Source organism: Scleropages formosus, chromosome 15 (genome assembly GCF_900964775.1).
Source record: "Scleropages formosus chromosome 15, fSclFor1.1, whole genome shotgun sequence".
Taxonomy (NCBI): domain Eukaryota; kingdom Metazoa; phylum Chordata; class Actinopteri; order Osteoglossiformes; family Osteoglossidae; genus Scleropages; species Scleropages formosus.
The window spans coordinates 26,767,016-26,794,078 of record NC_041820.1 but is presented as its reverse complement, the minus strand read 5'-3'; the positions used below and the strand labels follow the sequence as shown (position 1 = coordinate 26,794,078).

Below are 27,063 nucleotides of genomic sequence, written 5' to 3'. Positions count from 1 at the left end.
GGACCTCAACTGTCTCAATATGCATATTGGTACTGGTCTTTTTTTTTTTTTTTCTTTTAAAAACAAAATACCGTACAGCTGCCACTCTAAGAGTCTAACTTTAACATCAAGTCTGCCTAAATCCTAGTGTAAACATTTACTTTGACAGTGCATAATTACTACACAACATGTCTCACATGTTAATGCTAGAGTCATTAAATATGGTGTATATAAGCAAAGAGAAAGCCTATAGCCATTTTTCAAGAGCGAATAACTTTAAAAGTGGTGTAATCTAGGCTCTGGATTGTCTTTTCATTTTTAAACTCAGCCTTGCTGATTTTAGACTTGGGGCTGCCTGTGGTCTTCAGCCACTCCTGCATCTGTTGGACCTTTGAGCGAGAGCCTTGGAGCTGCCCCTGCACCGTCCCGATCTCTGTGTTCTGCACCCAGCCGACCAAACCCAGCCTCTTGCCCTCTGCCTGAAAAACAAGGCCCACGTGCATGAGATGTGTGCATATGACAGCAGAAAGCAAAATTCTGCAAACTGTATTGTACCAGTGTAATAAGCAACGCTGAAAAATTATTTCAACACAAGATTTGCAATTCTTACATGGTGGGAGTGCATGATTTTTTTCTAATCTAAGGGTAAGGTTTACTAAAGTCGCCTTAACCCGTGAGGCGTGACACGACAGGGGAAAAAAAAAAAAAAAAAAAAAAAACAGTTCTCAAAATTAATAAATTACCTGGGTGTATTTTCGGAAAAACACACCCTGAACTCTGCCCAATATTTCATAATCCACTGAAATAAGGTCTTCTTGGTCAGACATCATAAATCTGAAAAAGAAAGCACACATCAGATCAGCCTGGTAAACCCACTACCAACTGACATCTAACTATACATAACCTATAAAATCGGAAGATTTCATTTTTATCGTTATTGCATACATAAACGTTAGCTTTGTAATGTCTTGGTAATACGAACAGAACGGCACTTGCAGGTGTAATCAATTCCATATACCGTATATATTTTGTGTTAACGTCCTACCTCCGTCTCGGCCTTTAAAATGTTCGTCACATCCGGGGACGGACGACACAAGACACGCTTCATCACGTCCAATCACGAGGCGAGCTCGCGACCCACCGGCAATGTGTTTCTAGGCAACGTGTACCAACAAACTGTTAGGACTATGATGAGGCTTGTCCTTGACGCGGCGGCTCCCCGAGGAACGTACCCGACTGACCGTATCATGAAAGGATGCGAAGCGCATTAAAACTTTTTGGCTTAAGATTAATCTTCTTTTTTTGCATAAGACTAACACTCGACAGAGCGCTTATAAAATCATCCACACTGCTGTTAAACACAGACAATTAGATAGTATATTTAAATTCATGTATTTAGCTGACGCTTTTCTGCAAAGCGGCGCACGATGATTTACCCATTTGTACAGCAGGTTAACTTTTACTGTATCAATTCAGGGTAAGTACCTTGATCAAGGGTACTACAGCAGGAGGTGGGTTTCGGACCTGCTGCCCACTGCTGTCGCTTAACTCAACAGACTAGCAGTTCAGTAGAAAAATAGTGAAGGTGAAGGCTTTTGGTAAGTCAGCTTAATATAATTAATTTTTTAATAAAATAAGCAAAATTAACACTTATGTTTAGAACTTACAATTAACTTTTAATCAAATAAGCTAGTGTTAATGTTTAGACCTTGTTCTAAACAAATGATTGTTTTTCGCTTGTTCTATAAGGAACATCATTATATTACTGTACTGAGCTCAATATTGTTATAAAGCAGCAGATGTCAATTCAGCAGTTTACAACATGATTGTAAAACCATTTGGTATCTTTGTTTTTTGAATACAGATCTTTCGGCTTTATTCGTAACTGGCCTCGAATCCTCCCTCTGCAAGAAACTTTTGTCTTGATCGCTTAAACCCTACTTCTCTTGGCTGACTCCCAAAATAAAGTGGTCAAGGAAAAATTAAGAAAATGACTGCTGCATACCAACAGCAACAAAAACAGACTGATGTCAACAAAGAGGTACCGATTCTGAAACACACAAACCGCAAGTTACAAAGAGAATGTAATTCAGCTGCTACCACATATGATGATGTGTACCATGCTGAGCAAGAGTATGGTGTTCCCAGGAGGAAGGCCTATGGGGTAGGCAAGGTGTTTCCACTGAAGCCAGTTCACCATAAAAGAACGTACAGCCTAATCAAAATTCCACTGGCCAGCAGTCATACAAAAATTTTGGAACCTTTGGAAGCAACGAGGTTCCCCCCTATTTCTCCATTACTGCCTCCAGATTGCCCACGCATGTCCAGGGAAAAAGTTTCAAGCAGGTTTTCTGGGCGAAGGGTCCCACTGGATCAGGTAACCCTACCTCCCATGCACTGCTCTCTTGCAAAGGCCTCCAAGTGGAGGAAAGGGGGTGCAGCTCAGGCAAAGCAGTGGGAGTCAGAGAGGGGGGATAAGGAGGGGGAGGACCAGAACCAGGCATGGCTGGCCAAGGACATTCGTAGGAGAGAGATCGCCCTGCAGGAGAAGCTCCAGAGGACACAGGAGGCGCTCAAGAGGATCTGGATGGAGAGGGAGATTTCTGCTGAAAAGAAGGCAGAAAACAGAACAGAAGAGGAGAAAGGAAAGATAAAGCGGTTGATGGAAAGGGAAGAGAGAGAGTACAAAAAGGTAGAATCATCGCAGTATGACATTTGGGAGAGTGAACGATGGGGGTCTGAAGTGGAGAGAAATGAAAGGGAGTACAGAGAGCGGAAAAAGCGGGAGAAGTCAAAGGAAGGACATTTGGAGAGGCAAAGGAGGCTACTGGAGGCAGATTTAAGGAATGAGAGGACAGTGATGGAAAAGCAATGGGAGAGAGAAAGGAGGGAGGAAGCAGAAGAACACGAGTCAGAGAGAGCGGAGAGGAGACAGAGGACAAGGAGAAGAGCACGGAGGGAGGACGACGGGGAAAGCAGACCAAGGGGTAGTAAAAAGGGAGAGTGGGAAAGGGAGAGGGCAAATGACAGGGGAAATGGGAACACCAGGAAGCAGGTGAGGGATGTTCAGAAAGATATGATGGAGAGAGGGTGGGAGACCGACCAGGAGGGAACGCAAACAAAGCGCAGCAAGCCGAGGCAACAGGAGGTTCTCCAGGGAAGAGATTCCCCCAGCAGCAGTAGCGGCAAATGCCACTCTCCCTGGCGAGCTGCAGAAGACTCACCCATGAGCGCTGAACTTCTGGCCAAGGAAACTCTCAAACTGGCAGAAACAGGACCAAGCAACATAGAGTGGGAAACAAAGAGGGAGGAGGTCAACCTGATCCCTTGCAGTCTCTGCCAAAGGAACATTCTTGCTGAGAGACTTGAGAGCCACAAGCGGGTTTGCAAGAAGAGGCAAGAGTCAAAGCCGAAGCTGTTTGACTCCTTCAAGCAACGGGCCAAAGGCACTGCTCTCGAGGAGTTTATAAAACACAATAAGAGCAGCGACAAAACCAGAGAGGTAGAGAACCTGTTACACTGCATTATTTCGTTTGACAATTTCATTTCCTCAACTGGCTGCTGATTTCCAGGGCTCCCTAAATTGTTTGGTTTGTGTTTGGTTTTCAGATGAAAAAAAGCGAGAGGCTGGAGAAGCAGAAGATGATCAAAAACATCCAGCAGGGCAGTCTGCCGGGTGACGGCACACTTCAGCCCCAGCCACCCCCTGACACCTATGTGAACTATGTGACATGTCCTCACTGCAGGCGCCGCTTTGACCCCCGGACCGCCGACAGACACATCCCAAAGTGTCAGTTCAACAAGAACCTGCCCACACCCCGCCAACGGAGACTCTAAGTCCATGTTAGAAGTCCCCTCACCTTGTGATTTAACACAGCATTCATTCAGACCTATGGCATGCTGTAGCTGTGAAAAGTATGAGCCAAATGAAGAAACATTATTACCAATATTTCTCTGGGGGAAATACATTCAGTGCTCCTTGGAGGGCCTGCAAATGAATAAAACTCAAACTTTCAGCAAAAACTGAAGCTTTAATTTGCTCGAGGCACCAGGAGAAGGTTGCTTTGTATGTTCAAGACATGGGTACAAATGGTCAAGATTTCAAAAATTGTGACAAAGGTCTTAGCAGCTGTAGGAGTAGAGAATGGGCATGCTGCGTGGACACCCTTGTAGCTGTCCAACACTAAGCAGCTAGAGAGAAGAGATTAGAAAAGGGGGGAGATTTTTAAAAAAATAAAAAAAAAATAAAAAACACCCCAGGCCTTTGAGAGACAGCGATAGTCATATACAGAAACAGACATGTAAATGAGACATTGCAAAATTAGCAATACTTACTTAGCTAATAAGTAATACCATATATCTCCCTTCACCCCCTTGGGAAATTGGGGCCTGTGGAATTGGTACAGAAGGCAGCAGATACAGAGGTAGAAACATGTATATGACATCATGTCATGGTTAATAAGGTTTGTCTGATTCAATATAAAACCAAGGGAGTGTAGCCTCTTTCAGCATTTAAATTAATATCACATACATCGTATTATGCAAACATCTGCATTATATACGAAATGTAAATGTAAACTGAATGCATTTAGGAAGAAACATCAATAGTCAAATTTGCTGAAGATTGTTTACACATGGGTTCAAATGTAACACTGCCTGAAGTGCCAGCAGTTCCTTAGTTTACATTAGGCATAAACCAAAACAAAATGTGTAAAGGTACACTTTACATAAAGCTCAGCACTCAACCCTTCTGCCGCTGCATATGAAACAAGTTACCAAACATGCATTACCTTTGTCATTGCATCTACAAACTGAGGCTCAATACACACTTGAGCACACCTGAAATATGCATTTGTTATATATAAGTAACCTCCAAAAAAATCCAAGGTTAACAAAGCAGGTAAATTACTTGGACTATGGCAATTTTTCCCTTACATGCCTTGCTAATAAATCTCTCAGTGAGGTTCACGTGGCAATCTCTCAATGATATAAAGAACGCTATAAAACTAATATTCAACTGTAGGTGAAAAAAAGACAATACAGTTCAAACTACAATGTCATGCGAAGTCTTGGTTACATCCACAGTATTGTAATTTGCCTAAAAAAGTCCAAATACACCGGGATTAATAGAACAAAACACGAAAATACAGAGAAAAACAAACAAATGGTATACATCACAATGTTAAAGGCACATGCTTTGATTAAAATATTCCATAACATAAGGACATAAGCACTTGTTGACTTCATACTAGAAAAGAATGACTCTAAGCTTGTTAAAAATACAAAACCTGAAATTCAGGCACAGGCATGCAGCTGCAGGAATATGCAACTTTAATCTTTGGATGAAAAAAACAGATCTCAGTAAAGGCACTTTCACAAGTTGTGATCCACACTGGTTCCTAAATTTAGAAAACTGCCAAGGACAAAAAAAGACAAAAATAAAAACTCAGTAGTACAACTGCATTTTCATGGCACTTGACATACGACAGCCACGCTGTGCATTATTTCACAAATCTTACCCACACTGTGTCAGACACAGTACAGTGTCCATACAGTAAGTTGCTCATATAAAATAAAGAAACCTAATGAAATCGATATGCAGATTTGCATTTTCAGAGTACGCCAAGGAGGACCCCAATAGTGCATGATGTGAACACCTTATAATGTACATTTGGGGGGGAGAAACCACCATTTTTTCCCCATATAAAAAAATATAACCTTTGCAGAAATGTCTTTGGTAAAATTGGGCACTTATGTGGTAGAAAAGATTTTTCCTTTTCTATATATAATAAAATACATCTGCCCCCCCTTTAAATCTTGCATGAAATTACATGTGACTGCAGAAGTTTTCCCCCACCAGGTCCAGTGTGAGTAGATTGATCCATTTCAGACTTTGTTCACTTCTATAATAATGGCACTGAAATCAACCAGGTCTGGTGTTCCTACACAAATGCAATGCAGATTTAAAAAAAAAAAAATAAAAAACACACCCACAATGAATGTCCCAGCACAAAGAAACGACAAAACTATATAAAAGGCCGATTGTTAATGGAAAGCAGCAAAATTATGTGTAACTGGGATTACGGACACGTAAATATGCTCCGTCGTTGGCTTTACCACAAAGGAAGCTCGAGGTAAACAAAAGAAGGACCCATGAGGTTTACATGCACTAAGGATCTTCCTATTATTATGAGTTGTTTCATTGGACTCTCCTTTTGATATTACTACTATGAGCAGGTGTATAATGTTAAATCTCACCGTGAAATGACATATCTTCATACATGTCTTTTAACAAATTAAAGACAGCTAACAGTACAACATTCCAGAGGCTATAAACATGTACATTCTTACATATGATATTTTGAGAGAGAAAATGTGGAAAAACTGCCCCCACTGCTGCTACAGTCACAACGCCAAACCAAACTGAAGCTGTCAAAGTTGACTTTTTTGTGTTTCTTGCAAAAAGATGTGAAATTGTTGGTTAAAGACTACTGGATGGGTTGGGGTGGACAAATCTTTCAGTCTACCCCGGTTTCAAATTCTTTTCCTACTAACCATCATGCAGTGGCCCTAAATTCACAGCGCTGCCGACCCTCCTCCGGCCACATCCAAGCCGCCCTCAGTCAGCAGCCTTTCCTGGACAGCCTGCCCAATTAGATCTGAGCAGACTCAACCAGCTTTGCTCGAAGTGTACCAGCTCAGAAAAGCGTGGAGGCTTGCTCAAGGACCGCAAACCTTGGCTCCGCCCATATCCAGATCAGCACCTCCTCCCTCCCCCGACTGCTGGGCAAGCTGGGGGTCACTGGTGTTGCCACTGCTTATAGCACCGTCTCCTCGGAGGGTCAGACTCCGAATAGCTTGCCACAGTTTCTCGTTCTCCTTCAGCTGGTCATTGAACTGCAGATATACACACAGTGCTGGTTAACACCTGTAGCCTTTGCTGTTTGTGTGAGTGTGTACACACATGGTATGAGGTAAAGTAGACCTCACCTGCTGCTGCAGCAACTGAATCATTGCCTCCTGGCGGACAACGGTCTCCTTCAGCTGTAAAACGAGAAAGGGCTGATGCTCCCCGAAGCAGCAAGGTTGCGAGAGCAAACACACAAGATCATGCTCATTGGTCACCCTTGGATCATAAGGCAACTGCTGCGCTGCAGTCTCACCTGTGCGAGTTCGCTGCTCGCTGTGCAACACAAGTGGTCCGATGGAAGCTCCTCCTGGCTGTCCCCCTTCTTACAGGTGTCTAGATCCTGCAGCCCATTCAGCTTCTCACAGCCCACACGTACTGTCTGCAGCGATTGGAAGGAGGTGGGGGATGAGGGAATTTAATGGACTAAGGACTCGGAGTCTTCATTCCTCACCGCTATTCAATTCCAGAAATCAAGGGTTTACCGAGAGGCCTTTATCTGCAGCAGCGGCAGCGGCGGCCTTCAGCTCCTGCAGGTCCTCGTAGGGCAGGGTAGCACTTTCTGTGAAGGAAGGGGCCAGCGGGCTTGGCATGGAGTCCTGCGACCCCCCTGGCATGGGGATATACTCTGCATCCTGCAGTTCCTGTTGAGTGAAGGGGGGTGCATAGGTTCACATCATGGGATAGTAAAATATACTCAGAGAGCTACTTCAGTTATTCTACTTAATCCTAATAACGGTACAACTGAAGTGCCCCAGTGTACATTTGCACAGACAAACCTTGGATCAGCTGCCCCTACGGACACCAAATGCTTTCATGATCATTTGTCCCTTTAACTGAATGGAGGAAGCTGTGCGTTTGAAATGATGATGGCAGAAAATGAGGAGAGGACATTGCTGAAGCAAGCCAGCTAGATGAGAACAGGCTGTTGGAAACCTAGGATCTCCATGTCCACCAGCTGAAACTCCAAGCACATCGACAGGACAGAGAAGTGTGTGGGTGTTAAGGGCTGGGTCTCACCGTCCCTTTAGAGGTGGGATAGGGACAAATTGTCAACCAAAGTAAATGTGATCTCCGGGAAGATACACGCAACGACACCATTCATACATTTAGTAAAAGAGGTCATGATAATGTCAAGCTGATCGAAGGTAGTACTGCAGACAAAATTACTACGGTAAACAGAATTCTATAAATGGGCAAGTAAAAACATGTTACTATAAAGACTGACATAATAAAGGGTGTTAAATGCGCTCTGGTGTGACACACAGATTACTGACCTTGCGCAGCCAAAAAGGACAGGAGTTGTCATCAGTCTTGTTCTCCACTGACATCATGGGAGTTTCCAGGCCTCGGTCCTCAGTTTCTGCCTCCATGGTGCCCCCCGAGCCCCCATCTCGCAGGCCAGTCTCGAAGGCCTGATCCATCTCCAGGTCAATTGTAGAGGTAGAGCCCTGACCCAGCCCTGAATGCACAAATAAGTCTTTAACACATATATGCACACCAGTCAGTTTGCACTGACGCACAGCATGTGGTTCAGCCGCACACTACACCGCGCTATTTAATTATAATACCCTGACAAAGACCTGGTTAGTCATTAGCTCATCTAGTGGCGTCGCACATGCTGGGAACAAATACGTGTGCAGACGTCCCCAAAGGGTCTGAGAGGAAAAAAACAACGGCGCAACACAGTCTCACAAAGTAAGAACGCAATGTCCATAAGGGACGAGAACAAAAGAGTGATTCGGTGAACTGTTACGAACAGGGGTGGTACCGCCTCACTCAGACAAGCAATTCTACTCACCGCTCCCAATCGACAGGCCACTGCTGTTAGACCGGATGGTTTTGGAATTGAGAACCTTTTCTGCAAGTGCAAAGGAGGAGAAGAAAAACAAGGGTTGTAAAATACCACAATCACCCCTTCCCTTCAAAAATAATGTGTAATAGAGGAGGAACAGGTGATGCAGCTCACCGACGATAAGGATGGTGTGCCACCCCCGGCAAGACAGGTCGGGCACATGGTGCAGGGAGCCGAAAATGGGGCGGGGCAGTGCCGGACACACCTCGGAACCAAAGCCCTTGTCAGCAGGCATCCCCAAGCGCCCATTGCCAGCATTGCCCCAGGCAAATATCTGGTTGTCTGAGAAAAGGAGGGAAGAGAGGCAGTCACACTAATCAGCCATCAGCTCTACTCACTCTCTAACGAGCATTTTATGACTTGATTAAAACTAGGAAAATACTCGAAAAGCTTTCATGGATCAAGAGTTTCGCAAATCAGCGATGAAGGACTTATTCAAATGACCTCACCTTATAAACTGCACATTTTTTCACAACGTTTGTCTATCATTTTTTTAAAATTTATTAATTATTCGACATCTTTAGGATTATACAACTTGCAGCTATGCAGCCATTTTCAAAATCAGGGAGATCTTGCTTGAGCAATTCAGGGTAAAGTACCTTTATCAAGGAATGGGGTTTGAAGACGGGACTTCCATGTTGCAACGTAACAGTCCTAATCATTATGCCACCTACTGGATAGCGAGACAGTACCGTGTAAAGAAATCTACGAGGGATGCAGAGGAGGCGAGTGCCTTGCCTCCATGTCGTATCCTCCTCACCCTCTGTGGCAGCGATGGTAAATCCATCTCCACAGGAAACCTTGGTGACCACTTTGCCCCCAAAAGGCCCCACCAACAGGTTGACCCCCGTGTGCTTCTTGAAATCCCTGACGCCCAGCTGGCCGTACTTGTTGCAGCCAAAGGTCAGCAGTCGCCCACGTTCTGCAGGCATATACGACAGCCATTCAGTCCACCTGACCAATCAGGAAGCCACACTTTTCCTCGTTAGCTGTCAGGAAGTCGCTGTCTTTCTTAGGTAAACTTAAAAAGAACAAAAATCAAATCACGTTTATAGTGCTTACAGCCTTTTCAATGGGATGTGAACTTTTGTTTAATAAACCCTGCTTGCACTGTAGAAAATAGACAACACACTTCCTTTTTTGGAACGTTATTTATTCCAAACCCATTTTGCATGAAATAACTAGTGGCAAATCAGTCGGAAGAACATTACTTGGGAGAACAGAGCTCATTCCAATTATCTGAATGAGCACAGTGTCCATGTGTGACCGCAGATGGTGCTCTCTTACCATCGATGGCAGCTGTGTGGGTCTTCCCGGGGGCAATGGAGCGGATCTTGTACCGGGCCAGCTGCTTCACCAGAGTGAGGGAGGTGGTGTAAGGGACCCCCTGGTACACCTGGGGCAGGGAGGAGCAGGTGAGTGCAGTCAACACAGAAAGGACAGCTTCTCAACCCTCAGCATGAGATCTTTCTTGAGGCCGCATTGAAAACATATTGAGGATAAACCCCTCTGCAAAACATCTCCTCCACTCCCAGAGCCTGTCACTCCTGCAGGGTCTCTCCAAGGCTGCAACCGCACGATGGCAGCTGAGGAAACACAGCAGCGTTGGCACAGCCAGCAGAGTACGACTATACATGGGAAAAGAGGCTCAGAACAGAAGCGGAGAATTACACAGCCTCATAATGAAGTCTAAGTGCAGTTTTAAGCCACACAGAGCCTCAGCCCAAGAGTTTATGTTCCATTTGTTTTTCCAGGATCTCTAGGCAATAGAAATCCAGGGTAGAGGTTAGCACCTGAGTCCAAGATATAAATCAACGCAATGCCCTGCGTTGCATAGCCTTACAAGGGCATCCTCCGAGGTGGAATTCCCCATAATAATTCACATTGTTATTATGCTGGATACACAGCATACACTAAACAAAGCCTGTGCTTTGTATTTCACACAAGGTGTTGATAGGTATGTGATGTACCTTGGAGTTCTTGTCTCGTGAGTGTCAGACCGGAGCTGGGACACCTTCCCGCAAACGAGATTCATTTGGTTTGTTTGTTGAAGCGAAAGTGAATAAGTAAATGTCAGAAGTCATTAAATAGTGTCCTGCATGCAGCCCCATTCCAGGATGTACTGAGCGGCGGTTTGCACTGCGCTCTCTGTGTCCGGGTATTCTCTTAGAGGGCAATTACTATACCATGCTGTATACAACACAAAAATATCTGCAATTCTCACTGTATGCCAAACAGCAGTTTATTTTTCTGACCTGACAGGGAGGTGCTTACAAACAAAATATCAATAAGCTATCAGACCAGAATACAAGAGGCCCACAATGTATCTGCTCTCCCCTTTGATTGGCTAACAAGTCAAAACTCCTCCATATCCGGACAAACCCAGACGATGGTCCAACTAGTCTCAACACTTATAAACAAATAAGTCAGTATGTGTGATGATGCAGAGAAATGCTGATAGACTTCGCTTCATAAGTGGAATGTTACCTCTCCAGAGTGGTTCATGATGCCAGAGATGCCCTGGTTCAGACCCAGCTTGTTGATCTCGTTGTTACCGCAGGCCAGCACCTTTCCGCTCTCTGTCAGAAAGAAGGTCCCGTCGCTGCCGCAATGCACCGAGGTGATGGTGGCTCCCTTGGGCACGGTGACCTGGGCACAGGATCATCACCAGAGACCAATCACTCAGATAAAAAGGGCCTCAAGACTTCAACATAATGCAGTACTACTGCAAACTCATACTCAAAAGCACTGTATATTTTCCCAGTGGAACAAAAAATGATGCACAAACCTGCATTGGGTAGGCGTAGTCATCTTCAGAGTCTAGGCCCAGGCGCCCTTCAGTAGAAAAGACAGAGAACTTTATCAATAATGTTTACAGGACAAACCATTTTGTCATTTATCTGATTGGCTTTGGAGAAAACTCTCACAATGATAGGCTACCTACAACTACTCACCCATTTACACAGCTGGGCATTTTTTATTGGAGCAACTTAGGGTAAGTACCTTGCTCAAGGGTATTACAGCCGTAAGTGTGATTCAAACCTGCGACCTTCCAATCTGAAGGCAGCTGTGCTATCCACTACACTATCGGCTGGGTAGAATTATTGCACACGGTTGAGGGAATCTCATCTCCAGTTACATGTGGCGAGGTAGGGTGAGCGCATCACGTCTTTGTATTTTGGCGGCTTATAGAAATTTGGGGAAAAGCGGTTATTGGTGTCACCTTGTTATGGGAATTTGGGGCCAAATCTGGAAAATGTACGTAGAATAACTGTGGCAGGGTGTAGTTAGGATGATACACAGGTTGACCTCAGCAGCCAGGACTTCTGGGATGCGTTTCAGCTGCGCGGGTCCACTGAGCGCTGTGTACTTGCCGTGTTCGCCACAACCCCAGGAGAACACGTCTCCGTCCTGGGTCAGCACTGCCACATGATTGTCCCCACAGGACACTTGTCGCACCGGCCGCTCCTGGAAGAAGTCCAGCAGCACGGGCACCAGGACCTCCGTGCCCAACTCGTTGTCCACGCCAATGCAGCCGTAGTAGTCCGACCCAAACATGTACAGCTGGTCTTCATCTGCAGTAGCAGTCAGGCAGCTATAATAAACTCTGATATTCATATACCAGTCATCATTTGTCTGAAGCCTTTACACAAAGTAACAACTGATCATCTATTTACACAGCAGGATATTTATAGTGCAGCAGTTCAAAGTGTCATCAATACAGCAGTTGTACAAGTGGGTTTGACATTACTTGTCATCATTGCTAACCTGTACACTACTGACTGGCCTATGGCCTTAGAATACCACGGAATCAGAGTCTCATACCATGCGTAGTCCTCATTACGCACAAGCAGTGTAATAGTATCATACACAGATCATGTTCCCCTCTGCAATGAGACCTGGTTCAACCTGCAGACATAACCATGTGAATATAGATGTCGGTTACGGGGCTCACCGGTACAGAGGTGGATACTCTGCTGGTAGGTGGTTTTATCAGATTTGACTTTAATGTGGTCAAAGTCATTCAGGCTATCATGACATTTTACCACCGGGAATTTTATAGAGGAATTTCTTTTGTTATCGATCAGGTTCCCTAAACACAGCTCTGCCTGCAGGTCCAAACCCGTCACAGACGTGCCTGTGAGATCATTACTGGTAATGGTGCATTTGTAATGTCCTGTGCTGCTGCAGTAATCACAGTGTTGTGAACTGTCGACCGGCTACCCAACTCACCTGTGACACAGGCAGTGAAGTCGGCCCCGCATGCCACCTGCTGAATGGCTTTGCCTTGCAGGCGCTCCACCCTCCTGGGTTGCCGGTACGAAGCCTGATCCCCGTGGCCCAGCTGCCCCACCATCTTAGCCCCACCCTGCACACTCTACCCACAAGAGAGACTCGTATCAACACCGCACTTGCTCATTTACTCTAGGGCAAAGCAATCGAGACCCCCCCGATTTAATACAAGATGACCAGCAGTGAATACCACCTATATCACCTACACAGCCACTACTTATTGTGAGTGATGGGGCCTTCTTTTAACTGAGCTGAGACTAAGGGGAAGGTTTTTTCACCTCAGGCTCACAGAGAGGTGGCTGTAAATCCCTCCAACCTTATAGAAGATACATCTCTGCATTAAAGAGGCATTCACAGGTCCATTAACGCGGGGTCCTGGTACTCACGGCCCACGTGTACAGCTCCTTCTCCACGGTAACCACGGCAAAGTGGGTCTCTCCTGCGCAAACCTGCTGAGCGCTGCAGCCTCCCTTGAAAGCATCCAGCTTTTGGGGTGTGAACTTCCCCCCGCCCCAAAAATACACTTCGCGGGAGCGAGTGGTCACCACGGCAACAGGGCTTTCAGTCACCGTGCTTAACCTTAAAAAAATGTTGATTGACAAACACAATAATTTATCATTTATAAAGAAGACATTTAACCAAAGGCATAGCTGCTAGTATTATAATTATACTTAATATATAAATGTAACATAAAACAGCTTATTATATAAAAACTATCTGTAGACAAACAGGCAAATGTGTGCTGTGTGTATTCGAGCTACACAAAGGTGCACTCATTATAGTAATAGTTTCAGAAGAAAGGAGCTGTGAAGAACCTACCTGGGCTTTTTGTTGGCAGAATTCAGCAGTTCTACCTTGTCCTCAATCTCTCTGAAACGAGAGGGAAATGAATCGGTCAGCGCACACACAAGTAACTAGCTTTCAGCATGGTCATGCTACTTCATTGATAGCAGAGTGTGTGTGCAGAGGAGTGACACGCCCCTCCCCGACACCCCGCTTTTCCGATGCCTCAATCCGCACTCACTGTCTGCGGCAGGCAATGAAGGGCTGCTCCAGAATCTGCTGCGCCGTGGGCCTCTTCTCTGGATCCTACAGCACAAAGCACACCAGGCGTGAGCATGTGCAAAGTGGTTGTTCAGAACCCTTCTTTCTTAACCAGACATACAACTCCATAATCAAAAAGGGTGTATTGTGCAGCGTATTATATTTCCAATAACAAAACAAAGTTTCCTGGGACACCTCTGCCCCTTCCCCAAACCTACTCACCTGATCCAGGCACTCATACACCAGTTTGATGAGCTCAGAGGAGTACACGTCAGAGTTGACCTCCATCGTCCAGTTCCCTTGCACAATCTTCACACACAGATTCAGCGGGTTCTGCATGGGTACAGGACAGAGACTCTTTTGCATGTGCTGAAAGGACAGACGCTTGCGTGCAAACGTCAGATTTCAGAGGACTCTGAGGGCCACACCGCAGAATTCTAACCCATAAGGCTGAGGAGGTCGGCCCCCTACCGTGGCATCGAAGGTCCTGGTGAGGGTGAGCAGCTCAAAGAGGACACAGCCCATGGCCCAGATGTCTGACTTGAAGTTGTACTTCACCCCTTGGCACAGCTCAGGGGACATGTAGTAAGGTGTGCCCACACACTGAGAACAGGGACATACAGCATGCAGACACACTGAAACAGTAATGCTGGAAACACCAAACTTAACCACCTAACTGCTGACAGAGACAACTGGAAATACTGTTAACTTGAAATAAATGGGTGTCATTTTATTTCCTGGCCGATGTGCTTATAAAATACATCAATTTTTACTGTCGGACTGAGTGTAAGAGCCACAGCCTGGAAGACTGTGCTTCCTGGTGTCCAAGTACTCCCTGTATTCTGTGAAAGGTAGGAGCTACATTATCATTACTCACTATTCAGTAAAAACTCAGGAGCACGGATAAAAACCACATATCAAAACATGCTTGAGAACCGGTTCTTCACTAATGTCATCCATAATCCTGCGTGAATGACTGCAGAGCTTCCTGCGAATTCTTACATGACAGAACGTGAATGCTGGGGGGGACACGTTATTTACCAACATCTGTGTGCTTAACATATACCAACATGACCGAAGAGAATCTTTCTTTAAAACTTCCGAACACATTTTGAATTGCGTACGGAGGAAGAAATGTCAATTGGCAGGAAACAATCGCATTTCATTGTTTACTTGTCCATTCTGGGAAATCAGAAGTTCCCTTTCACTCCTTACCACCCTATTATTCATTTTAGGGCTGAAATAATTTGAGTAATTTTGTTTTTTTTTTTTTAAACAAGGGTGTGCACTGCCAACATCTCCTCTCCACCCTCCAGCCCATTTTGAAGTACTTATCCGGGTTGATGATTTTTTTAAAAAAATTCCATAAAACAAAATTCTGATTTTAAAAAAAAAAAAAATCAAAAATCTGATTTAAGTCTTTAGCATTCTTCATAACTCTAAATGTTTTCCAGCCATGTTAAAGTATTTTTCTTCTGAAAATGTTTTAAAATTGTTTACAGATATTAAAGTTTGTTAAAAGTGATGCCATTCATGCAGAATCATGCTGCTGTTAACCAGCCTCTGTTTCTTCTGAAACTCAATGCAATTAATGTGGCTCTTACTGGCAAGTTTAGCACTTTAGATTCTTGTTTCATTTAAACACATCAGTTAAAATTAAACAAATTAAATTAAAATTAAACAAATGGCTCATTTTAAGAAACCTGCCATAATTTTTCCTCTCCTGTGCATTTTATATTGTTGTTTAATAAAACCCAAGTACTTTTCTTATTGACTCGATTAATCTTCAGGATGAATCGGTAGCGCACACAATTATTGAAATAACTTTAAAATATTAAAATAAATTCATGTGAAGACAAACTAAGGGGAAGCGAAAAATTCATGCATGAAGACCAGACGTGAACCTGTATGTTCTCGTAGACGTACACAACTACACACAGGCTTGTTGGGCTATTTAGAGCAAAGACCCCCCACCAGTTGTTGTACTGGGACTACAGAGGCCAGGAATAGAACATGGGCCAGTCAAGGACAATGGATGATGGTGCAGCTCCAGACAGCGCAATAAGTGCCACCCCTTTGCATGATGGCTGTTCTGGTTATTGAGGGGCTCCGAACTATACTAAAAAACGTTTTCCGTCAGGGCAGGAATGCTGAATACAGGGCTGGTTTCATAGCCTGACAGCAGCTACCATTTGTACATTCAGGACGAATCGTGGCAACGAGTGCCGTTACACAAGGACAGCAGACCGATTTTACAAAGCACAGCTGCGCAGTGCGAGACTACGGAGGGATTGAGCTGAATTAAATGCCATACGAATGCTGTATAAACACATCCACATGCACACTTAAAACAGGGTGAAAGTACTTACGGTTTCAGCCATGGAAAACTGCGAATCCAGCTTCTTTGCCAGTCCATAGTCACCCAGCTTGATCAAGTTGGTTTTGGTGAGGAAAATATTCAGCGTCTTAATATCCCTTCAAAAAAAAGTTTCACATTTACACTACATGTGTGATTCCCTCTATCGATGTCTATTTCAACATTTACATTTATGCATTTAGCTGATGCTTTTCTCCAAAGCAACTTACAATATTAAGGTTACAATTATTACAGTTACAATCTTACAATTATTTACCCATTGATGCAGCTGAGTAATTTCACTCAAGCAATTTAGGGCAAGTACCTTGCTCAAGGGTACTACAGCCAGACGTGGAGACTGAACTGTGACCTTTGGATCAGAAGGCAATAACTAACAACTATGCTACCAGTTGTCCAAATTTTGGATTTGTGACCCTCTGTAACCCCCAGATTAGGTTCCCCCCGCTTGCAACAACAAACTGAAAGACTGAACTGGTGACTTGAACTCACCTGTGGAGAATCCCAGCTTTATGAATGTGGGCCACTGCTGATGCAATTTGGTACAAGTACCATATGACAACCTGAGGGGGTCACAAGGAAAATAAGATATGACATCTAACAGATGCTGGCATGCTTGCTAAAAGGCACATTTCAAAAGAAATACTAACATTTGCCTTGATGGCAATAAGATGAGATTTAAAAGACTAGCCTGATAAAACATGCAAGTTGTAATAATAATAATAATAATAATAATAATTTGAAATCTACAGATGCTCCTCGACTTACGACCATCTGTCTCTGCTGCTACTGGTGAGAAGAAGAAGAGGAAGGCAATTACCCTTGAGAAGAAACTCTAATTAGTGTGTTTATATCTATAGTATTTATTATATTGTAATATCTTGTTTTTTACCATTTATTGTTTAGTAAGTACTGTACTGTCTTGCACATGTCACTTTATGTAGTCCTGTGTAAGTAGCTTTGTGTTGTTTTATGTAGCACCATGGTCCTGGAGGAACGTTGTTTCGTTTCACTGTATACTGTGCAAGCTGTATATGAAATGACAATAAAGCCACTTTGACGAAGGTGGCAAGCCCGTAATGGCCATCGCACGTGAACTGGGACTTTCGCAATCAATGATCTCAACCATCTTAAAGGATAAAAAGTGATGTTGCTCAGCAGGTTAAGTGTATTAAATGCATTTTCGAGAAACGGAACGTAACCCCATCGTAAATTGGGGACCATCTGTATTAACTCATACCTCCTCCGTGAACAGCTTTCCTTTCTGCTGGTTGATTTTGTCATAAAGATTCCCCCCTGAAAAGAAAGAAGACCATGTGAGGCTCAAAATCAAGGCAGGGTAGAAAAGTTCAATAATTAGACCCAACATCAAGTGTCGCCACTGAGTTGGCAAGAAAAGCAGAAATGGAGCATTGACCCAATAACAAGACCACAGGAACTCTAGTGAGTCACCGCACCACATTATTTCTTCTTGCAAAAGCGAAAAATACCAGTTTCCCAAGGTCACACTCAAAACTGGGTTCCAAGGAAACATGCACTGAAGGAAAAGGTACTGGCTTTATACAAAATTAACTCTCGCATTTGAAGATGGCATCAGCAGGTCTTTAAATTCATAAGAAACCTGGTAGAGCAGAGTGCACACAAATGACCTCACCATTGCAGTACTCCAACTCAATGAGCAGCGTGTCCTTGTCCATGAAATGGTTGAAGTATGCTATGATGTTGTTGTGCTGCAGTATGGAGAGGATGCTGATCTCATTCATCACATCCCGGCGCTCCTTATCAGACAGGCAGTTCAAGTCCACCTCCTTCCACACCACCAGGGAGTTATCCTACACCAGGAACAGAGGAGCACGCAGAGAGCAATAAAGTTCTAGAAACCTGCCACAAACACATCATCCTCCATAACCTGCACATTTTAAATTGGTGTAGAAGCACTGTGTGAATAATTTGCCTAAAATCAGAATTGCATTAGCACAGAGATGTAACTAGAAGATCTAAAACAGCTCAGCAAATGCCCAATGGATGAACGTCCCTCTTTTGACACAAGAACGGCTCCTGTGGTGCAGTGAGGAGACCCAAGAACAGGGTATAATAGTGCCACTAGCTGTTCTGGTTACTGTGTTCTAACAAACTGAGCTGCCTGAATGTAATGAGTTATCTCCAATAAAATGGTACTGTAAACTCATCCTGTCATGTGGAGTAAACCACGAGAATGGGCTACCAACTAAATGTATTTAAAACGAGGCTCACTCTGAAGAATGGGCCAACAAGTAAAAACAATATCAGTTTTAAGGTTGCGATTAGTTTTGAGGATATGAAGTCTGTATGTATGTATGTATGCATGCATGTATGACTGTGCTACCAAACTCCTGGTCCAAGCCCTTGTTCGCTCCAGCTGGCATTTGCATTACATTTATTTATTTAGCAGAAAGTTTTCTCTAAAGCGATATACAACTCAGAATAACCAAAAGAACATTCTAGCACATGGAACCAATATAGATGCAGGCACACAATTGCTAAAGTGCCGGCGCACATCATATGAAAAGAATCACACAGAATTGAGCCACAGGAAATACTGAGGCAATCGTGGCAGATGACATGATGCAAATGGAGCACAGAGGATCATGCACGAAGTCTGAGAGAAAGGGTGTGAAAGGTTTTCAGGCCCTTCTTGAATGTTGAAAGGCAGACGTTCAGCCGTTCCGAGGGAGACAGGGAGCTCATTTTATGGCATCAAGAAACAGAGAACCTTTGGAATTTTGACTTTGCACACCCACAATTCCATTCTGAACGGTCTTCATGCATCTGCTCCGGGACCTCACCAACTCATTCAAAACGCAGCTACTTGAACATTACTTGTTATACATCTCCTCTGGTGTGGTCTCTCCACTCGCCTCTCATCAAAAACAGGACCTAGTGCAACACCCTCATTCGAATGCTGACACTACATGGCTTGGCTCCTCATGAAAGCCAGTCTCTCACTAGTCCCTTTGGCGCAACCTCCACTCTGTCTTCACCCGCCACTCAACATCACACCTGCTACCGGTCTTCTGACCATCCACCACCTTCTGATGACCCGTCTCCAACCAATCAACCAATATCCACAACCGTCGCGGCAAGCCGGAGCCTACCCGGCAACACAGGGTGCGGGGCCGAAGCGGGAGGGGACACACCCAGAATGAGACGGCAGTCCGCCGCAAGGCACCGCAAGGCACCGCAAGCAGGGATCGAACCCCAGACCCGCCACACGGCAGGCACCGGCCAAACCCACCGCGCCACCCACGAAGACCCATCTCCTCACACGCTAACCCGAAAGTGTCTAAGCATCTCATCTTTTACTCAGGATAGCTCCTATAGTAGCACACTTTGTAACAGCATCTTGTGCCACACTGCGTAACTTCCCTTCACTACGCTGACTTTCTGTCGACTTTCTTTGCCGCAAGACAAAAATTTCACTCTGGACTGTCAACAGCTGATTGCTGATGACCTTCTAAGCACTTGCTACCTTTCATTAACCCATCCCAAAGATGTCAGCTTAAAGAAAGACTATGGTTTTAATATTATTACTCCTAAATTCAAACTAAAGAATGACCAAGAGCCCACGTCCTGGTTCACGTGAATTAGAAACGCTAAAGGCGGGAAACAGGCGAACGGGGCCGCGCATGCGCAGAGCCACGTACGCGACGCCCGGATGAACACGTGAAGGCGGAAAGGTGGACACATGAACAGCAAGGCTCCCGTGTTTATTGACACCTGTCACTCTGTCCAGCCTCAGTCTGTGTCACTAGCGAGAGCACTACGACAACACGCTGCACGAGTGCGGTGTGTATCATACACATGATGATGATAAATGGCATGCACGTGTGAGAATATGACAGAGTGCGTTAGTCACTTGGTGACGCGCGGTGGACACACAGTGACAGCGAGTGCCGAGGAGCGCATCGATCGACCGCCCGCAGCCCACCTCCGTCCTCCGGTACAAGGTGGCCTCTCCGAAAGCGCCTCTGCCCAGGATGCGGATGGGGATATAGTGCAGCTTCTCCTCCTCCTGACCGCCGCCGCTCGCCGCGGATCCGGAGCCGGAGCGCCTGTCGCTGCTGCCCACCGAGGTGCCGCCGCCGCCGCCACCGAAGTCCGAGTTCAGCGAGCCGTAGTGGCGCTCGTACTCCTCCAGAGACATGGCTCCGCGAACGGCTCGGTCCCACCGAGAGAGAGTGTGCAGTCTGCAGAGCTGTCACGGTGCAGCGTAGTCAGTCCCACTCCCTGCTGCGAGCAGTCATGAAAGCCGTCGCTACGACGATCGATGGATCCCCGGCGGGTCGCAACGCAGCCGCGGCGCGCTCTCCGACCTCGCCAACTTCTTCTTCTTGTGCCTCTCCCACCCGCGGTCTCACACCGTCACCTACACCTACGGACAGCCAGCGATCGGCTCCTAAGCCTTAGCGAATCAGCTCTCCTTGAACTGCGTTCCTGCTCACGAAACCCGGTTTGTCGCTCTGATTTATTATGCGTCCCCGCGCGTGTCGTTAAGTGAAAGTGCGCCGATCCGTCCCGCTCGGGGTGCGAAAGTGACGCGAAGGGGAGTCATTTACAGCCCGCCGCCGCGCAGCCCCGTTCTGCGGCTGCTCGACTCCATCTTTACGGCGAGTCGAGCCGAGACCCGGAAACAGTCGGCGGAGCACGAGGCGGCGCAGCCGCCGAACACAGCGCCACGTGAAGTTGGCCGTGGGGGGGCTGAGCGCGAGGCGAGCTGCCGCTACTGTTCCGCACGTGTTCATAACTAATGGTTTTCTCGCGTTGCTATTCCATCGAAGTGCTCTGAAGGAGAAACGCTGTGTGTTATTGGCCTCTCTGTAGCTGACAGCTCTGCCCAAGGCCACTTACAGTGCCAGACACCTACAGTAATTTCCCCTTTTATACAGCAGCGTGTATTTATTCCGAATAATTACTTTAATCAGAGGTAGTACTACCACAAGAGTGGGATTCGTACTGATCACGTTCGGATTGCATTCCACTGCCTATTATTGTACTAAAAAGCAGTTAAAAGCTACCCTGATAATGTATGACTAAGTGTAGTGTAGCCTACTGTATATGACTAATCATGTGTGGTTTTTATGTAGTCACGTGTTACAATATTGACTGCTTTTGGGGAAATGAATGAAGGCAGCATTTACGATTCAAGCAGAATTATTTACAATAAATAAATGTAATCGGGTGGCGCGGTGGGTTGGACCGGGTCCTGCTCTCCGGTAGGTCTGGGGTTCGAGTCCTGCTTGGGGTGCCTTGCGATGGACTGGTGTCCCGTCCTGGGTGTGTCCCCTCCAGCCTTACGCCCTGTGTTGCTGGGTTAGGCTCCAGCTCCCCCTATGGGACGAGCGGTTCAGATGATATGTGTGAGCGTGTAATGTAATCAAGGTTGGTACTTCATATATCTGTTTCCTCCCAAGGATGCATGCCTCCACTGTATTTTTATATGTAATAACATTGGATCATAAACATCACTAAGTAACACGGCCATGTTAACATGGGCACGATTAAGGCCTTGCATTTGAAGGACCCAGTTTCCTATCCTAGGACCAACTATAATAACTCTGAGCAGGGTGTTTGTTCTGAATCGCTGCAGTAAAAAGTACCCAGCTATATAAAGGGGGTAAAGCAGGCAGCACGGTGGTGCAGCGAGTAATGCTGCTGTTTCGTAGCACGTAAGTGCTGTAGAAGTATGTGGGTTTGGTCCCCACTTGGTCTATGTGGAGTTTGCGTGTTCTCCCCATGTCTGCGTAGGTGTTCTCTAGTTTCCTCCCACAGTCCAAAGACCTGCTCTTCAGGTAGGTTGGTGACTGTAAGTCACCCATAGAGTGATGAGGGAATAGACCTAAGAACAATATTGTTATACCCCTCTAAAACGAAAAAAGTATATTATAATAAAAAGTACCGTGAAAAATTACAGCAATGATTCATGAACAACAACATGTGTTACAGCCCAGTCTGGAGTTGGGCTGCAACACAGTGTTATTGAGACTGACTACCAGCAGAAGGAAGAGCACCAATTTTTTCAGAATGCAAAACTGCTTTATTGACTCACTGGTAACCCATAAGCCATCCCTCCTGGGGTGAGATACGCCAACACAACAAACAAAAGTGAACCCTATCCGTAATGACACCATCTACCCTATCAAAATAAACCAAAGAAAAATACACCAGCAGATGGAGGAGAAAAACAAGAGAAAAAAAACGGTGCAAAAGAAAATGGCTCTCACCCCTTGCTTGTTTATACTTATTTACAATGAACTATTTACATATATTTTACACACAACACACAGCTGAGGGTTTTACCACTTTTTACAAAGCTGTTACACTTCCTCTGCCCATACGTTTGAGAACAAGTTCTCATGCACAAACATACAGTTCAACTACAGCACACTGATAGCAATAGCAAGCACAAAAACCTTTCTGGCAGAGCCATCCTCCATCCTCTCTCTGGTTTGGTGGCCATGTGACTCTTCAGCCTTCTTCCATTTCTGCTGGGCAAAAACAGCTGGATTTCAGTTACTCTTCTGGACTCCACCTGTGAATAGAGAGACACACATGCCCACAAATAAAAGATTACAAGTCTTTGGACCAAGGCTGTAACACTTTCCCACCAAATAAAGTGACACCCACAGTGTCACACAAGAATGCGTCAAATGACTCAAGTCACGGGTGAGCGAGGCAAAGCACTGGATCACTGGATGGATCGGTCCATCAGCTGTTGTTCAGACAGTGCCAGTCACAACACGCTCTCCATTCATCCCTTCTCCTTGCTTTTCTCCTCCACAGGCGGCCTTCCCCTCTGACGAGATCATCTTCCCATCTCCTTGGAGATCGTCCAGCGGTCATTGTCGTTTTCTTGGGTACCAGTCAGCTAGGAGTGTGTTCCATTGGTTGTCCGCTATCTGCGCTATGTATCCTGCCCATCTCATCTTATTCCACCTGTATTGTGCCACAACGTCCTTTACTTCGCTGCGTTCCCTCAACGCTTTGTGGTCTAGGCGTGTCATGCCTACCATTCTGCATTCGATTGCCCTTTCGGGGACCGACAACCTTTGCTCCTCTTTTTTTGTTAATGCCCATGTTTTGCTGCCTTACAGCATGGCTGGTAGGACCGTGGAATTAAAGAGGTTTGCAAGTGTTAAGATAAGATAAGATAGAACTTTATTCATCCTGAAGGAAATTCTTGTGCCAGAGATTGCTCAATGTTGCCTTGTCAACACCTGCTCTGAGAACTTCTTTGATGGAGTTCAGTGCGCACCACCTGGCTCTGATTCTCCTTCTGAGTTCGCCTCAAAATACTTGGCACATATTCACTTCCTGTTCCAGATAGACTTATCAGTCCACCTCTTCGATCTCTTCTCCAGCAACCGTTATTCGCAACTTTAAGGTGTCCAATCGCAAAGGAGGCAGAGCGTTAGTCACATTACCTGTTCCTCGCTTATGTTTTATAACAAGATTGGGGGGTTGAATCAGCAAAACCCAAAGCATCAGCCTCTGATTCTTATTCCACATTCGTGAAAGAAAAGCAAGAGGGTTATGATCAGTGTATACAATAATAGGAGATGACTGATCATGTAGATAGAGCTCAAAATGTTTTACCACTAAAACTAAAGCAAGCGTCTGTTTTTCCAATGGCTGTCATCATGAACACAGGAGACGGACTTGGCGGACTCGAGTGCAGGTGCTCTTTACCAATGCGGGACAGCCAAGAGAGTGGTCTTGACAGGCGAGGATCAGGCAATTTGCGTTCGTCAGTCCAAAGATCAAAGCCAGGGACGGTGCAAAGGTCAGGAAGCCAAAGGAGTCGTCACTAGGGAATAAGAGAAGGGATTACAACGGGAAACACAGGGAAACAAGCACAGGGCATGAGGCTCTCGTTGCGGTTGCTCAAAGTGAGTTTCCGCTTTCGGCTCCGGTTGAGTTATCTCCTTTATACTTGCGTGTCTGAATCGCCTGCAGGTGCGTAGGTGAGTCATATGGCTGCGAGCATGACAATGGTGCTGTAAGTGACCCGGTGCTTGTTGAATTTCTTGAAATAAAAACAAACTGGCTGTTCAGTACATTGATCATCAGCTTGTATAAGCACAGCCCCGGCTCCCACATCCCTGGCATCTACATCCAGTCTAAAAGGCCGACTAAAATCAGGAGCAGCTAACACAGTGGCACTGCTGAGAAGAGCTTTGACCTGTTCAAAAGCACTTTGACATCCTTCAGACCACTCATGCACACAATGTTCATGCAACAGCTCTGTTAGAGGAGACACTATTAGAGCAAAGTTTTTCCAGAAAGTTCTACAGTATCCAGCCATACTAAGAAACCGCCGCAACTCATGACAAATGCGGGGAACAGGGAACTCCAATATGGAATTCACCTTATCACTAAGGGTAAAAACTTGCCCCTGACCCACTTATTTTCCTTAATATGTGACTGTTACCTTATCAAACTCACACTTGGCCAGGTTTAATGTAAGTGAAGCTTCATCTAATCTTTGGAAAACCTTTTTCAGGGTTTTCACATGTTCAGCCCAAGTAGATGTATGGACAGCTACAGCATTCAGATATGCTGCACAATTCTCTACAGGATTTAAAACATAACTCATTAACCTTTGGAAGGTTGCAGGAGCGTTACGCATAGCAAAAGCCATCACAGAGTACTGCATGGCAGTGTCCAGTGTTACAAATGCAGAAATCTCATGCTCTTTTCATCAAAGGCACCTGCCAGTAACCTTTTAAAATATCTAATTTGGTCACATACTTAGTTCAGCCAGTATTGTCGATGCAATCTTCTAGACGTGGTGTAGGAAAAGAGTTTGGAACTTACATATCATTTACTTTTCTATAGTCCATGCAGAACTCAGACCTAGACAACAGCAGTAACTCTAGAACTTGGTCTTGGGGATTAAAGTCTCTGTGAAGAATTTCCTTATCAAAACAGACGTTCATTTTCCCTTGTGCAGAGGACAAAGATGCCTTACCAGCATCACAAGCCTTGTGTAAGCTCTCACAGAATTTAGTCACATAGTCCAAAATATTACATCGAGATTTGGACTCCTGCCAAGAGCTGCTCTTCTGAAAAGCTTCAATGGGCCACGCACCAACTCCGTCCAAAGACCAGCTCCAATGGGCTAAAACCCAGGGATTCTGGAACTACCTCAAGTAAGGCAAATACCAACCAAGGCAGCCCTTCGTCTCATTTTTTTCCTGTTTCACGACAAAAGGTACAGATATGAAACTTCAGCGTCTGATTAAATCTCTCTAATATTCTAGTATTCCACTCCTTAGATGTTCTAGGTGTCCACTTGGGCTTTAGAACTCCTAGTCATGAGCAGTCATTGACAGTGTGTCTCCTCCCTGCAGCCACCTCCCCGTCCATCCACGTATGGGACGCCATGAACAAGCAAACCCTTTTAGTGTTGCGCTGCTACCACTCACGCGGGATTTGCTCCGTAAGCTTCAGTGCCACCGAGAAGCTGCTTCTATCTGTGGGACTAGACCCTGAGCATACCATCACCGCCTGGAAGTGGCAGGAAGGTATTTGCACACTGCAACCCCATGACTATTCAAGCCGTACCTACTAAACCAAGACCAAAGAGAATGAATGCTGCTCTTAAGGGGAATCTTTGAAACACACTGTAACAGATGCATGTCAGAGACTGCAGTTGCGGTGCTCTTGTCTGTTTATTTTGTGGTTTACCAGGGATTGCACCCTACCACCTGTCACGGGGAACGAAGGGGAGGGAAAGGGGGAGCAGGGAACGGGTATGACGGGGCTTCTCCGGGGTCGTTCGGGACAGGGCCTGAGGTTCGGTCACTGCTACACCGTCCGTGTGCTCGTGCTCATGCTCACGCACTCCTCCTCTGCCTCTCTCCCTCACTGTCAGGCACAGGGGAAGAAATAGGGTGCGTGATTAGCCCCATCTGTGGCGACCCCGTTCCTCTCTCCGCCCCCTTCCCCTGCTGCCTCGGCATGCCACACACACCTAAAAGCTTCTTTTAGTACAAATCTTATTCTGATATTACGTAATCTTTGCTGAGAGAAAAAACTGACAAACCATTGTGTTGGTGCTTAGGTAGGATAAAAATACACACCTACACCCACCCAACATGAAACAAATGGTACCCAGAGCAGAACAATATAAGACAAAAAAAAATACAAAGACAGAATAATAGTAAAACAAATGGAGAAATGAAAAAAACATGACATGTCTGGCAGAGTACAGCAGTGTTGGGGTACAGGGTGGAATCAGGCACTGAAGGCATCGAGGTACAGGTCTTTTAATCATGTTATAGATCATAACCTTGAATATGTGTATGTCCGTGCATGTATGCATTAGAGATGGATTGCAAAGGGTGAATGAGCTTGCCATGAGAGGCTACAGCAAACTAGTAGAAGGATGCATTGAAAAAGGACACATGGAAATGCTTTGGTAGATCAAACACTATCCACAGTGCAGCATTCTAGATCAGCTGGAAGGGTTTGATGGCACAGGCTGAAAGACAAGAGAGGAACTGCAGTAGTCTTAACCATGGCCTGGATCAGGAGCTGTGTACAATGTGATAGGAGACATAGGTGAATCCT

The 27,063-nt window shown here is 45.4% G+C and overlaps 3 protein-coding genes across 7 annotated transcripts; 1 reads left to right on the top strand and 2 right to left on the bottom strand.

Annotated features, from left to right (window-relative positions):
- Positions 1-38: 38 nt before the first annotated feature.
- acyp1 (acylphosphatase 1, erythrocyte (common) type) lies at positions 39-1,069 on the bottom strand. 5 transcript variants are annotated; one of them, XM_018746100.2, is made up of 3 exons: positions 1,025-1,069; positions 723-813; positions 39-458 (listed from the first exon to the last, which is right to left on the bottom strand). In XM_018746100.2, the coding sequence occupies exons 2-3, from the start codon at positions 807-809 to the stop codon at positions 240-242; spliced, it is 306 nt and encodes a 101-aa protein (XP_018601616.1). In that variant the 5' UTR covers positions 810-813; positions 1,025-1,069; the 3' UTR covers positions 39-239. The 5 variants fall into 5 exon arrangements, with proteins under 5 accessions (XP_018601616.1, XP_018601614.1, XP_018601617.1 ...); XM_018746098.2 differs by having other exon boundaries at positions 998-1,050; XM_018746101.2 differs by lacking the exon at positions 1,025-1,069 and adding an exon at positions 976-1,013.
- A 374-nt stretch (positions 1,070-1,443) lies between these two features.
- LOC108930714 (zinc finger, C2HC-type containing 1C) lies at positions 1,444-5,957 on the top strand. Its single transcript, XM_018746094.2, has 3 exons — positions 1,444-1,577; positions 1,844-3,481; positions 3,589-5,957. The coding sequence occupies exons 2-3, from the start codon at positions 1,970-1,972 to the stop codon at positions 3,814-3,816; spliced, it is 1,740 nt and encodes a 579-aa protein (XP_018601610.2). The 5' UTR covers positions 1,444-1,577; positions 1,844-1,969; the 3' UTR covers positions 3,817-5,957.
- A 155-nt stretch (positions 5,958-6,112) lies between these two features.
- nek9 (NIMA related kinase 9) lies at positions 6,113-20,965 on the bottom strand. Its single transcript, XM_018746093.2, has 23 exons — positions 20,420-20,965; positions 18,107-18,284; positions 17,693-17,748; positions 16,945-17,015; positions 16,448-16,553; positions 14,550-14,681; positions 14,301-14,411; positions 14,059-14,123; positions 13,854-13,904; positions 13,421-13,613; positions 12,975-13,119; positions 12,116-12,316; positions 11,530-11,576; positions 11,229-11,390; positions 10,029-10,137; positions 9,502-9,663; positions 8,856-9,023; positions 8,688-8,747; positions 8,164-8,348; positions 7,372-7,530; positions 7,143-7,268; positions 6,970-7,023; positions 6,113-6,876 (listed from the first exon to the last, which is right to left on the bottom strand). Exons 1-23 carry the CDS (start codon positions 20,633-20,635, stop codon positions 6,700-6,702), a joined length of 2,934 nt encoding a protein of 977 aa, XP_018601609.2. The 5' UTR covers positions 20,636-20,965; the 3' UTR covers positions 6,113-6,699.
- Between the last annotated feature and the right edge of the window lie 6,098 nt (positions 20,966-27,063).